Source organism: Mastomys coucha, unplaced genomic scaffold (genome assembly GCF_008632895.1).
Source record: "Mastomys coucha isolate ucsf_1 unplaced genomic scaffold, UCSF_Mcou_1 pScaffold6, whole genome shotgun sequence".
In the NCBI taxonomy this organism is placed as follows: domain Eukaryota; kingdom Metazoa; phylum Chordata; class Mammalia; order Rodentia; family Muridae; genus Mastomys; species Mastomys coucha.
This window is the reverse complement of record NW_022196912.1, coordinates 8,832,476-8,845,513: the sequence shown is the minus strand read 5'-3', so window position 1 is coordinate 8,845,513 and position 13,038 is coordinate 8,832,476. Positions and strand designations below refer to the sequence as shown.

Sequence of the window (13,038 nt, the reverse complement as noted above, 5' to 3'; positions counted from 1 at the left end):
GTGAGCATCGTCCTCACTGCCATAATATGCAAAGTCCAGCCCTTCTAAAAGTTACAAAGTCCAACTGATACAGTTGCAAAAGTTTCTTAGTCTTTCTCCCCTTTTATTTTAACTTATTTCACTATAAAGACTGTCCTGTGTTATACTCAGTAATAGGTTTGTTTTCTCTTAGCAAATACTGCTACCGAGGTTTTTAGTTTCTTTTCTATTGCTGCAATAGAGTACTCTGATAAAAGGGACTTAAGGGGAGAAGGCTTCACTGGGCTCGAAGGTCAAATGGCTGGCCACACTCCACCCAGGTCAAAAAATATGTAAGTATTCATTCATTGCTCTCTGTCCCTGATTATGGCTGACCACTGTGGCTTTCCCTACTGTCTGGACTATAAAATGGAACGACCTGCGAGCCAGAATAAGCCCGCCCTCTCTCTCTTGAGCAGAGTGTCCTCTCACAACAACACCAAAAGAAGCTTAGGACAGGAGCTGCACATGGAAATGGGCTGAAAGGTTTGTCACAGAGTTCCTCGTAGGTTAGATTTCAAGTGAGATTTATATTTAAAACAACAGCTCATACATATTATTATAAATTTTACCATCGAACAGTCATGACATGTAGAGTTGTGTTTTACATACACAAAGGCTGTCTGGAAAGAGCAAAAGTGATTTTCTTTCTGCAAACCGTTCTCACTCTCCTGTGCTTTCCCTTTCGGGGATTTCCTCCCAGGTGGATATTGGAGATTTTGAAAGACCTTTCTCAACTCCAGCCGGGCCTGGGACTAACCAGTGCAAAGCAAATCAAACCCTCAAACAAGTGATAGAGAGATTTTACCCTAAAAGGTACCGAGAGGTATGCTCCGAGGAACAGCTAAGGTGAGATGTTGTCTCAGCTTTATAGAGGGGTAGAATTGTATTAGGAATTGAGTGACATCTTCTGTATGGATCCTTTCTTAGAACATTTAATTCCAGTGTATCCCAAGAGGTTTTACATATTTTATGGGGGCATAAATAAGTTTGCATGGTTTTTAAAGTTTGTTGGTTTGTTTTGGAGGCATGTAGCCCAGGCTAGCCTCAAACTTGGTATGAGCTGAAGATAGCCCTAAACCCCTGATCCTTCGGCTTTTCTCTCCAAAATGCTGAGCTTATAGGTGTGTACCAGCCATTGTCCAGTTTTGAAACAACTTTTTAAGTAAAAATAATGTAATTTTCGTCCATTTCGTCTGTTCTCAATCCTGGATCAATTCTGGTCCTAAAGAAGGTCTTAGCTGTACAGTGGAGGTAGCCAGCCCTGGGTTCTGCCTGAGAATAACTTCAGTCAACATTCCTCCACACTGTACCATTTGGGCACGGCTACTACTGTTGAGTTTTGAGAAATGAAAATATTCTCTGGAGAAGTCACCTTGACTTGGGCTGAGGTCTGGGGTCATGAAGGTGAGAACGATTTACTTGCTAGGTTGTATTGAGCATTAGAGTGTCTCCGGAGAATTGGGTGAAAGGTTTTCAGAAAGGTGAGGGGTGGGTCAGAGGGGTAGGAGTGCAAGGCTGAACAGTGTGCTCTTTGGAAGGATGACAGTCTACTTACGGGTTTTGTTTTTGTCCATTTTTTCTTTTTAGACAGCTTTACCAGCGACTCTCAACCAAATGGATGGCCCTCCGGGGACACAGTGCGGTTGACTGCATTCGCATTTACTTGACAGTAGCCAGGAAGTGGCCATTCTTTGGTGCCAAGTTGTTCTTTGCAAAAGTAAGAATGGGAAGAGGACTCATAATAAACACCCCGTGTACACATCTGGCCACATTGACCCTCATACGCCATATTCAGTTTCATTTAAATTTAAGAAAATTCCCAGCAATTTAAGCCAGTGAGGAGTGCTGGGAAATGGAGAAGGTCCCTTCCTCTTCTTCCCCTCTCATCTTCCCACCCCAACCCACCCTCACACTGAACCACTTTGGGAGTCTTGGGCCAGTCCATCAGGAGAGCTAGCTGAACTCCTTTACTCCTCCCTCCAGCCATCCCCCATTCACTCATAACTGTTTCACTCATTGGCCCAATTACTTAGTGAGTGCTTACTGCATCCTGTTTGGCAACCATTGAGATAAGCTCCAGGGACCCATAAAGCACAAGGTTTGCAAGGTGCTGTACCACACTCTTCAGGGCAGTTCTCAGCATAGCCCAGGGTTGCAACGGGCCTGTAAAGAAGGCCCTGTGTGGGAAGTACCCTTTGAAGAGACCAGAGGAGTGCTGCAGAAACACTGGGCAGGGGACAGCCCTGCCTGGGAGGTGGCTTGCCCCTAGGGAAGGCATATGCCTTTTCTTTTGGGAGCATTTTGGTTTTCCATTTTGGTGCTGGGCATTGAAGCCAGGTCCCCTGGAGCCACCACCAGCCCCAAACTGTGCCTTGTGCTTTTTGTTTCCCTTAAATGATGCCATTTGGAACTCTTTTGTTCCACAGATGCATCCATCTTGTATTGTCTTCCTCATTAGTGCGTGTGCACTCTGCAGAGTGAGCCCACCATCCTGCTCTGCCGCCCACCACTGGAAGTGATTATCACTTAATAAATACTTGCTAAAGAGCCGGTCTATGCTGGGCAGATTGGTCAAACTATCTGATCTAGGCTTTCTCATCTTTTAACAAACAGCGTGGGCTAGAAAAGTCCAGTCCCAGGAATCTTCTGTCACTGGCTGTTAAGGGTAGAAATTACTTTTGCTACGGATACTAGAAGCCACGCACCAAGATATCAGAAAAAGTATGCATGTTAGAATCATGACATCTATACAGTATATCTTCAGGGATATACTTATTTTTGCTTTTCAATATAAAGAATAAGCCTACCATGGTGGTACACACTCCTTAGTCCCAGCTACTCAAGAATAATTGCAGGAGTAATTGAGACTAGTAATAAGAGATCATCTAGGTATTATAATGAGACCATGTCTAAAAATAGACGGATAATTAATAGACTTGAAATGTGGACTGTTTTACACTGAATTTTATCTCCAACTTCAGCATGGGAAGTGCTGCTAACTAGCACGCATGCACACACATGCACACACTCACACACATGCACACACACACACACACACACACACACACACATTCATGCACACACACACTTAAACTGCTCTTTCCTGGGCCATCATTAGCTATGATGCTGTGTTTAATGTTAGAACAGGGAGGCACTTCCCTTGTCAGCTTCATGGTGCCCCTCCCGCCATGTCTCATAATTGTGGGGAAAATACACATGACAAATAATCTACTGATGAAGCAGTTTTAAAAGCACTCCGGCACTAAGTACATCTCACTGCATCACAGCTGTCCTGCCTCTGTAGACCAGGCTGACCTGAAACTCGCTCTGTAGACCAGACTGGGCTCTCACTCAGAGATCCACCTGCCTCTGCCTCCCCAGTGCTGGGATTAAAGGTGATGCAGCATGTATTGAATTTTTCTTTCTTTTCAAGGACTGGATAATATCCCCTCACATGCCCACACCATGCACCACGCTTTGGTTATCCATCAATCAGTGGAGCCTTAATCAAGAAGGAATTACAGTCCTCCAATACCACTGGCCTTTTGTTCTATGGTGACGGAGATTGAGCCAGGGCCTTGTACAGCCTAGACAAGCGCACCCCACCAAGCTACATCTGTACCTCTTGCTGATGCCCACAACCATTTGAAACTACCCTCAGTAGAGACAGCAGTAACCCTATAGTTGAGATTTACTAAATCTTCATACTTAAGATTTTTTTATATACAACATAAGATCCAGCCCCCCACACACACCATAGTCTTGACACTCTAAGATTTAAGAGAAGTAGCTAAGTTTTTGTTACAATTTCAGCTATTAATCAAATAAAACAATTACTGTAAAAATGCTCAAAAACATGCTTGGATTTTGACCAGATTTTTCTGGTGGGAGATTTTTTTTTTAATTAATAAAATGTTTTTCTTTTGGCCATAAAAACTTTTATAGAAATTCTAGTTTACATGCAATTTTCTTCTTTCCTCTTTTCTGTTTCTGATAGACACTGAATACCAGGAAAAGTATGCATGTGTCACCGCAATCTTTCACGCCTCCTGGTGTGAGCACCTTAGAAATATTGCTGCTGCATCTCTTTACGAGTGTGATCATCACAAAGACCCTCAAAACTTTTGACACCTGTGTAATTTGTGAAACAAAAAGATGTAAAAATTAGTGTTCTTGTGTGAAAGATGAGAAAACTGAGCCCCTGTGGTACAAGAAGTTTGTCCAAATGCACACATTACTAAACAAAGATTCGAGCCTGAAAACCGGCTGGCCTAAGAGGAATCCCTGCAGCTTCAGTGTGCCCCAGTGCTCTCGCTCTAGCAGAGACTTTCAGAGGTTTTTGCTGGGTTTGAAAATGGCAGATTTTACATGCACTTAGACTCAAAAATATGGCTGTAATCTTGCATGTATAATACAGAATATTTTCACTTCTCCGTAGCCCATATCGCCATCGTCACTTGGCAGTAATTTCGTGTGGCTGGCTGTCCATGAGAATGGGCTGAGCATCCTAGAATACGGCTCCATGGTAAGTAAGATCAAGCCTGGTATCTGTAATTGGATCTTTGATTCCCATTGCCTAGAGTACAGTAAACAAAAGGTTTACTGTATTCTTAGAGTACAGTAAACAAAAGAGAATGCTATTCTGACCTGCTGTATTCTGATTTTCCTCTGAGCTTAGAAAATATTTTTCCTAACATTCTCTAATAAAGTCACTTTACAAATAAAATTATGTTACAGTCTAGTGTTACAAAACACTAGGAGACTGGCTGTGCCTAGTATGGAAAATTATTAAGATGTAAGATTTACTCATGGTTCTGAGGTGTGTGTGTGTGTAAGTAAATTCAAGGAGAGGTCAGAGGACAACTTGCTGGAGTCAGTTCTCCGCTTCCACTGTGTGGGTCCCAAGGATCAAACTCAGGTGGCCAGCCTTGGCAGCAAGCACCTGTACCCTTTGAGCCCTATAACTGGCCCCCTACAGGTTTTTTTTCTGTATAAAATAGGAATGTTTAAGTTATTGCAAAGTAGAAACTTGATTTGTCAAAGTTTAAGTTTTCAGTTTCACTTAAGTTTCCGGAGCATAATTTGTCTAGTTTTCAGTGATGTCACCAGTTTCATATTAAGGTTACATAGCTACTAAAATTCAGAGTACATAATCTAACATGGCCTCAAGCTAGACAGTGTGGCACATGCTGGGAGTTCCCAAGCTGAAGACACCGAGACAGGAAGGTTGCAAGTTCAAGGCTAGACTGGGCTACATTGTAAGATCCTGTCTCAATTTTTCAAAATAGAAAAAAAAATCAACTATTCCCCTTGTGTGTTCATTTATGTGACGTTACCCTTTTCTGTCATATTTCATGGGCTGTTGGGTAATTTTTGTTTATTGGGACCTCACACATGCTGTGCTCTCCTACTGAGCTGCACTCTAGACTGCTGGGTGGTCACTGCAGCTTTAGAGACAATGTGGGAGCTCTTTACCCTGCAGCAGTCAGAGAACACTAAAATACTCTTGTTTTTATTTTAGTTTTGAAATGAAAATATAATTACATCATATCCTCCTTTCCTTTCCTCCTTCCAGCCTCTCCCATGGGCCTTCACCACCCATTTCTCACTTATGGCCTCTGGTCTCTTTTTCTTCAATTGTTGTTGCACACACGCACACGAGTGTACACACACACACACACACACACACACACACACACCACATTACTTAAGACACTAACAGAATGGCCGCTCTTGAGCAGCCGGGTAACTGTGTAAGATGGTGTTCTACATGCTCATCTGTTGTCCCAGGATGATGGTGTTGGAGAGTTTTGAAGCATACTGCTGGGCAGTGTGGATGATGCTGTTTCTGTTTGTATCAAAGTCTGCCCAGACATTGATCTGTCAATACAGTGTTTGATCATTTGAGCCTTAAAATGATCGGTTTTATGTGGATCAACATTATAGAGAAATCTAAGTGAATATGTAAAAATATATTAACAGTGATTTTTCTACTGGGTGCTGTGAATATAGGTGTTGATAATTTCCTAATTTTTTTTTTTTTTTTTGGTTTTTCGAGACAGGGTTTCTCTGAGTAGCCTGGCTTTCCTGGAACTCTCTCTGTAGATCAGGCTGGCCTCAAGATAATTTCCTAATTTGAGTTTCTCGGGGTCAAATGTATATTTGGTGGTATAGGTTGATGATCCCTAAATTAACTTAATTAACTTAATATTAACTAAATTAACTTAATATTATATGTGTAATATAATATTAATTTAATATATAATGTTAATATTATAATACATAATATATAATATAATTAACAGTAATTGAAATAGATTTGATCTTAGAAAAATATGTTTACATTTGCTGTAATGTATCGGTATCCATCTTTTTTAGTATGATCAGAACATAACAGTTCCTTTCCCTTCTCTTTGAAGAGACTAGTGGTCAGCTATACGTACAAGGGTCTGATGACCTTTGGAGGCTATCAAGAGGATTTTATGGTAGTCATTAGTACACAGTCAAAAGACGGGCCGACAGAGAAGTTACTTTTTGCCATGACAAAACACAAGGTGAGTGAACCCTTTCTGCCAGGGCTACAGAAAGAACCTGTCTCAAAACAAGACAAAACAAAAGTAACTAAGTGAAAATTTCCAAGTAGGCCAATGCCTGGTGAAGGGAAGTTTCAAGAGCAGTGGTTGCTGGCGTTCAGAAGTGAGATCGGGAGGGCTGGAGTTCAAGGCATCGAGGTTACTTTAGAGCCCTGTCTCAAAAGAGCATATGTGCAGAGTGGAGGTATTGTGGGTAGGTCATATGGCGTATCTACGTGGAGTTATTTGTTTTACCAACTCATCACTGTATAGCAGAGTTATATAGTTAAGATGTCCTTGTTCCTTTGCTATATGTAACACACTATAGTTTCAGTGTCTCTATGTAAAGCAGCTTTTTAAAAGGTTGTATCCTAATATGTCATTCAGCTCTGAGGGGGAGCTCAGTAGGGGAGTCATGGGATTCAAGTCTAGTGTTAGGGGAAAAAAAATCTAATTTTATTTTAAAAGAATAAGAAACTGCTTTCCCTAGAACTTTCAACTTTAAAAAATATTTTTATGGCATTTATGTCATGTGTGTGTGTCTCTGTGTGCATGCCACAGCTCATGTAAGGGAGGATGACTTGGGGGAGCTGGGCTTCTCCTTCCACCCCCAGGTGGATCCTAGGGATTAGAGCCTGATCCTCAGGATCAGAGGCAAGTACCTTTACCTGCTGAGCCATTTCTCAAGCCCTGTTTGTCTGTTTTCATGGTAGAGCTCTTCGCTAGCTGGCTCTATGCTTTAAGTGAGTGCAATTAACCACAGAGTGCAAAAGTCCATGGTACCTTCACTGTTTTCATTTTCATAGGATTGATATGACACTCTAACTCTTTTCATGACAACCGTCACATTTCCTACCATTGTCACTAAGCTTAACTGGACTTTGAGAGTCACTCTTGCTGTCCACTGGCGAATGTCGGGGTACCTTCATGGTGCCAGGCTCTTTAAACCTTTGTTTCATCTAGAACAGTGGTTCTCAACTTTTCTAATGCTGTGACCCTTTAATACAGTTCCTCATGTTATGGTGACCTCCAGTTATAAAATTATTCCCTCTCTACTTCATAAGTGTAATTTTGCTACTGTTATGAGTCATAATGTAGGTATCTGATATGTGGGATATTTGACATGTGACTCCCAAAGTAATCAGGACCCTCAGATTGAGAACCTCTGCCGAGAGAGAGAGAGAGAGAAGGACATGGATGGAGCTAGGCTGGCCAAATGCAAATGAGACCAGAGAGCTTCTCAGGGGCCTGACAGGGTGTCTTTTCTCGTTTTAGATTCTTGAAGTTACCCTTCTGATCGCCAGTTATATCAACAACTTCTATCAGCAAAAGACAGCGTTTCACCACCTCTCTGCCCCAGCACTGCTCTCAACCAGGACCCAGGGGCCCCAAGCCAGGGCCATGGGCAGCGAGCCCCCTCTACCCAACAGCAGACCCACCAAAGGCCCTACCTTACTCTGAAACTCCTGAGCCTGAGCCTGAACCTTCACTCCTTCTCCGCTACGTGGCTGCCATCCAGCTGCAAGCAAGCGTTTACACCCTGCCGACATGGCGCATACATACACCAGCACTCCAAACTTTAGCAGTAATGGGTTACTCTCTTATCTTACTCTTAATATTTAGATAACAATAAACACAAAATGTGTCAACACACTCATTGTGTCTTAGACAAAGTAGGTTAGAATTTGTCTTTCCACTACCACCCCCTCCCCCATCTCCCTTCAGGGCCATTAGACTTTGTGCAGGAAGGCTTCCCAGTTTGCTTATCCTGGCAATCTTTTGAAAGGGAGATTCCACACTCTCATTTGGTAACCAGTTGACTATCTGGAAAAGCTCACTGCCAAGGAATGCAAGTACTGTAGTCAAATGTGCCTTTAGCTACTGAGGTGACCTTTGGGACGGAGTGAGGTTTAGTGTAGGAGTCAGCTATGGGAACATATGCAGGGGGCAAATTCTTAGAGCAAGTGCAATAAGTTGTCTGACGCTGGGCATCATTACATGAGACAACAGACCACTAACCAGAGCGACCTCCACTTGGGGTTAGGAAGTGTGTACCCTGCCACCTCTGCAGATCACTGGAGTGTGTCATTTAAAATGAGGTAGTGGCTGGGCAGTGGTGGCGCACGCCTTTAATCCCAGCACTTGGAAGGCAGAGGTAGGTGGATTTCTGAGTTCAAGGCCAGCCTGGTCTACAGAGTGAGTTCCAGGACAGCCAGAGCTACACAGAGAAAAAACAAAAAAATAAACAAATAAAATAAAAAAAAAATAGAATAAGGTAGCGAGTCCAAGCATCCCTGCCTGTCAACATAGCCTAAGGTCATTGGAACAGTGCCCCACAGTCAGTCACGATGCTAGCTCAGCTTGGCCTTGCTTTGTTATAAAGAGTGTCTTTGGAAACAAAGATGACTCTTAAAGCTTTGTCCTTCACACAGTCTTCTCTAATTAGAGTTTAAAAATTTATTCCAGAGTAAATTCTAATAGAAAACACTTTGGCCGAAGGAAGTCCATTTTGAGTTGAACTTGTCTGGAGATGTCATAGTTATCCCATTGCTGTGGCAGCATGCTTGACAAAAACAGCCTAAGCAAGACATGATTGTTTCTGCTGTTTCGGAAAGTTCTGTCCCTGGTGGCTTGGCCCTGTGCTGTTGGTGGCAGGAACATGTGGCATAATGGGTTTCTTCAACTCACGATGGATAGGAAGCAGAGAACAAGGAATGGACCCAAGAAAGAAGCAACTTCAAAGGCATGTCCCCAGCGAGTCACTTCCTCTAAGTTCCAACTCTCAAAATGTCTACCACCTCTCAAACTATATCACACCATCTGCGGGCCAAGCATGAGCCTCTGGGAACACTTGGTGGCTAAATCATAACAGCTCCGTCAGTGGCCAATACATTTCAAGCTGTGTCAAGGCAATGTAATTAGTATTCCTGATAACACGAAACTGTGATGAGATATGAAAATTCTATTATAATTATGTTTAACCACAAGTCTACCTAATTTTATTTATATGTAGAATACTTGTATTTATTTTTAGACATATATTTATCACTGTGTGCTGTATTCTTTAAACCAATTTGAGAAACTGTTGGTGTCCAATGAATCTGTTGGCAGAGTCCCTGTGTCGTCCTCTTTGCTGCGGCAGTGTCCTGTTCTCACACTAAGCCTTTTAAACATGCTCTGCCCTTAGGAGCAAAGTCAGGAAGCATGTTGCTCCAGCCATACTTACTGACTTGGTAATGACAAAGGTATTTTTCAAGACCCATAGAAATGGCCTTCCACTGGCCATCCACCCTTCCGTCTTTTGAACCACAGCCACTCACTGAATGAACAGATTTGTTTCTAAGAATAAATGATTAACAATTTGGAGTGACTTTCAGAGTGGGATAAAGTAGTGTTTTGTGTGCCCATAAAACCACTTAGTAATCCTTAGTGGGTGAGGCAGAGGCTGGGGCAAAGCTCTGACTTACAGGTGAGACCTTTATCCTCAGCCAACATTCTGTCCCCGACTGGTAAGCAGTCCCATCTGCCGGATCTTGAGATTTAAGAGTAGCGAGGGCTCACCATCGACTACGGTGCCTTAGGCTCTGCACTTGTTTTTGATAGAGCAGAAATAAAATATTTTGATGGAGAGAGGTCAGTTTTGTGCAACCAGTGATGTGAAAATTTGATCTCCTAGGAAATTCCCTATATAGCCATTTTAATGGAAGTATATTATTATGATTGGTTCCAAGAGAATAATGTTTTGTGTTTAATTGTAATATTTCTCACCTACCCTTTTCTTTCCTCTCACTTACAATAAATGATTTACAAGTCCCATTTTGAACAGTCTTTTTTGAATAATCTTCTGAGGTGTGCTGTGGAGAAAGTGGCGATCGCTGCCCCCTGGTGCCTTCCTTCTCTGGCTTCAGTGGGCCTCTGTTTCAGTCACCTCAATTTTCTTAGGCAAATTGTAATTTTAATATGTATGTATTTGGATACATATAGACTATGTAAAGAAGCAAATAGAAATGTATATTTTCCCATGATTTCATAATAAATACCTTAAGGGATATTATTTCATTTAAGTGAGTTTAATGGATTATGTTCTAAAAATTAAAGTGTTCTGCAGTGTGTGTGTATGTGTATGTGTGTGCATGCATGCATGCATGCTCCTTAACAGTCAAATACTGCCATTCCTTACAAATTAATTTTAACTCAATTCACAAGAGACATTACCACAACTTACGAAGAGATTTTTTCCCAAAATGTTTCTGAGCCAATTGTTTGACTTTTTTTTTCATAGAGAAAAATATGGTGACCAGGTTCCTAGAACAATCCACCTTTAACTGTTAGTCAAAGTACAATATAATCATGAAGAGCTAACTGGCATCCTTACCTGTGCTTTTACAGTAAAGGCTTTCAAGCGTCCCGGGGGTGCCAGTTCCCCCATGTGCTGTCTCCCTGCTGCTGTAGAACCTGCACTCGCCTCTGCCCTTGGCTGATTTCTGTGGGGCCCAGTGCCGTGAGGCCTAGGCATGTAGAGATGCTTCTAGGCTCCTAGTTAGTACAGAAGCTTCGTTTGCTCTTAGTTCCTTTTTTCCCTAAAAGAAGACAGAGATTTACATCCAGAAAAGAGAAATTTTCATCCACTTTAAACTCCAGATGAAGCTGAGTTCAGGCATAGATATTTAGGATGACGTGAGCTGTGTCTATATTTTCAAATGAAACCAAGGTATTGTAGGCCATTTGAGTTAGAAGGTGGGCTCCACAATAGGAAGTGATGAGCCGGGGCCTGAAGCTGGCATGAGATGAGATGACACTTGCTCTAAACTGGAACGTTTGCCAGATGGATTCACCTGAGCTAGACATGGTGATGGTGCTCCTAGAGGTCGGTGGCTGTCATCAGCCATGTCTTCTATTCTGCACAAGGTAATATTGACCTTATCCAGTGGTCCTGGCGGACCACCCAGGTGCTCTCAAACTCATAATGCCCTCTAAACCTGGCTCTTGATCTCCCATCCGTTTGCTACCCAAGAGAAGTGTTGACTTTTCTGCTTTCCCAAGACCCAACCTTAATGCTGTAGTAACTATATTAGATAGTTTGGGGTAAATTTCTAAAATTAGACTTTAACTCATTCAGAAAACAATGAGAAAACACACCTTTCTCAATTTCATTACAAAGATACTAGGATCCCTCAAATAACTAAACAAAGTCATGAGAAAGACCCAGAGGGACCTTGGGAAGACCCAGGGGAACTTGAACCAGGACTTCCTGGTCACACCCAATGTGTCTAACTACATTTAGCAGAACATGGGGTAATTTTCTCCAAAAGGGAGTGGTCGGCTTTTTCCGGTCATAATTTGAAGAATCCCAGGGAAGGGCTCTGATTAATCCAATTCCTAGTTCATGCTTGTGCCGAGTCAGCTTAGCATCAAACGTATGCCAAAAGAAATGGTGGCAACGAATCTCACGGTGGAAGAGCATGCGGCCAGCAAGTCCTCTTATGATGAGTTTGTTACTCATAAGTGGCAACACTTTCTTAAAGTTCGGACTTTAACCACAGTACAGTCTTAACTCCAAGAAGAATAATTAGATATAAGGTATTGAAATGTTGAATGTTTATTTCTCCTGGGTAGGCTTATTTTTACCAGTCTTTTCCCCCAGTCTTTCATTTTATCTTCTTTTTTCTTTCTCTTTTTCAGTGCTAGGGACTCAACACAAGACTTTTCACATACTAGAGAAGAACTCTAACACTGAACTCACAGTCTCTGTTCTCTCTCTCTCTCTTTCCCTCCCAACCCCCCTCCCCTCTCTTGTGTGTGTGTGTGTGTGTGTGTGTGCCCTGTATACCAGTTTTTCCTGCAAGAAGTTTATATAACACTGAAAACAAAGGAAGCATAAGAACTCTGTCCCTTTCCTGGCTGCTGTTGTTAGTAGTCTCCATATGGTCTTCTAGGTTCCCTCAAAACACTCCTCCACACAGCTGCAAGAAATTAAAATAATCCTCCACACAGCTGCAAGAAATTACTTCACTGAACACAGGACCAGTCAAGGGCAAACCTGTTTTAAAATCTTATGTAGCTTCTTACAGCCCACACAGGCAAACCCAGACTGCAAGATCCTTCCCAGGACTCTAGCCTACCTGCTCAATGTGAACTTCCATCTCAGCTCCCCTGGTACTTTCTATCCTTCTGGACAATACATAACTCTCCAAACAGTTCCTGCATGTGCCTATATATACTGCAGCAGGCAGTAGAAAACAGTGTTCCTCTGTCACCACCAAGTTTAAAATCCTTGAGCCTTCTTGAAGTGATGCAGAAGCTCAGATCTTTTTGTCCTACTTTGCTTTCTATGACTGTGACAAAGACCATGAGCAAAAACAACTTGGGAGGAAAGGCTTAATTTGGATGATGTGTCCAGTCACTGTCCATCATTGACAGAAGTCAGGGCAGAAACTCAAGCATA

General features: G+C 42.3%; 1 protein-coding gene and 1 long non-coding RNA gene across 10 annotated transcripts in view; one reads left to right on the top strand and one right to left on the bottom strand.

Moving 5' to 3' along the window:
- Positions 1-8,246, top strand: part of Plekhh2 (pleckstrin homology, MyTH4 and FERM domain containing H2) — a 106,210-nt gene extending 97,964 nt beyond the window's left edge. For all 8 annotated transcript variants that reach the window (XM_031357432.1, XM_031357430.1, XM_031357429.1 and 5 more), the window contains 5 exons: positions 722-867; positions 1,609-1,738; positions 4,460-4,546; positions 6,441-6,575; positions 7,869-8,246. In XM_031357432.1, the coding sequence (XP_031213292.1) occupies positions 722-867; positions 1,609-1,738; positions 4,460-4,546; positions 6,441-6,575; positions 7,869-8,054 (684 nt within the window). In that variant the 3' untranslated portion in view covers positions 8,055-8,246. The remainder of the gene's footprint in view (positions 1-721; positions 868-1,608; positions 1,739-4,459; positions 4,547-6,440; positions 6,576-7,868) is intronic.
- LOC116080827 overlaps positions 1-13,038 on the bottom strand; it is a 30,620-nt gene that overhangs the window by 12,243 nt on the left and 5,339 nt on the right. For both annotated transcript variants that reach the window (XR_004114627.1, XR_004114626.1), the window contains exon 2: positions 10,969-11,173. This is a non-coding gene — a long non-coding RNA (uncharacterized LOC116080827). The remainder of the gene's footprint in view (positions 1-10,968; positions 11,174-13,038) is intronic.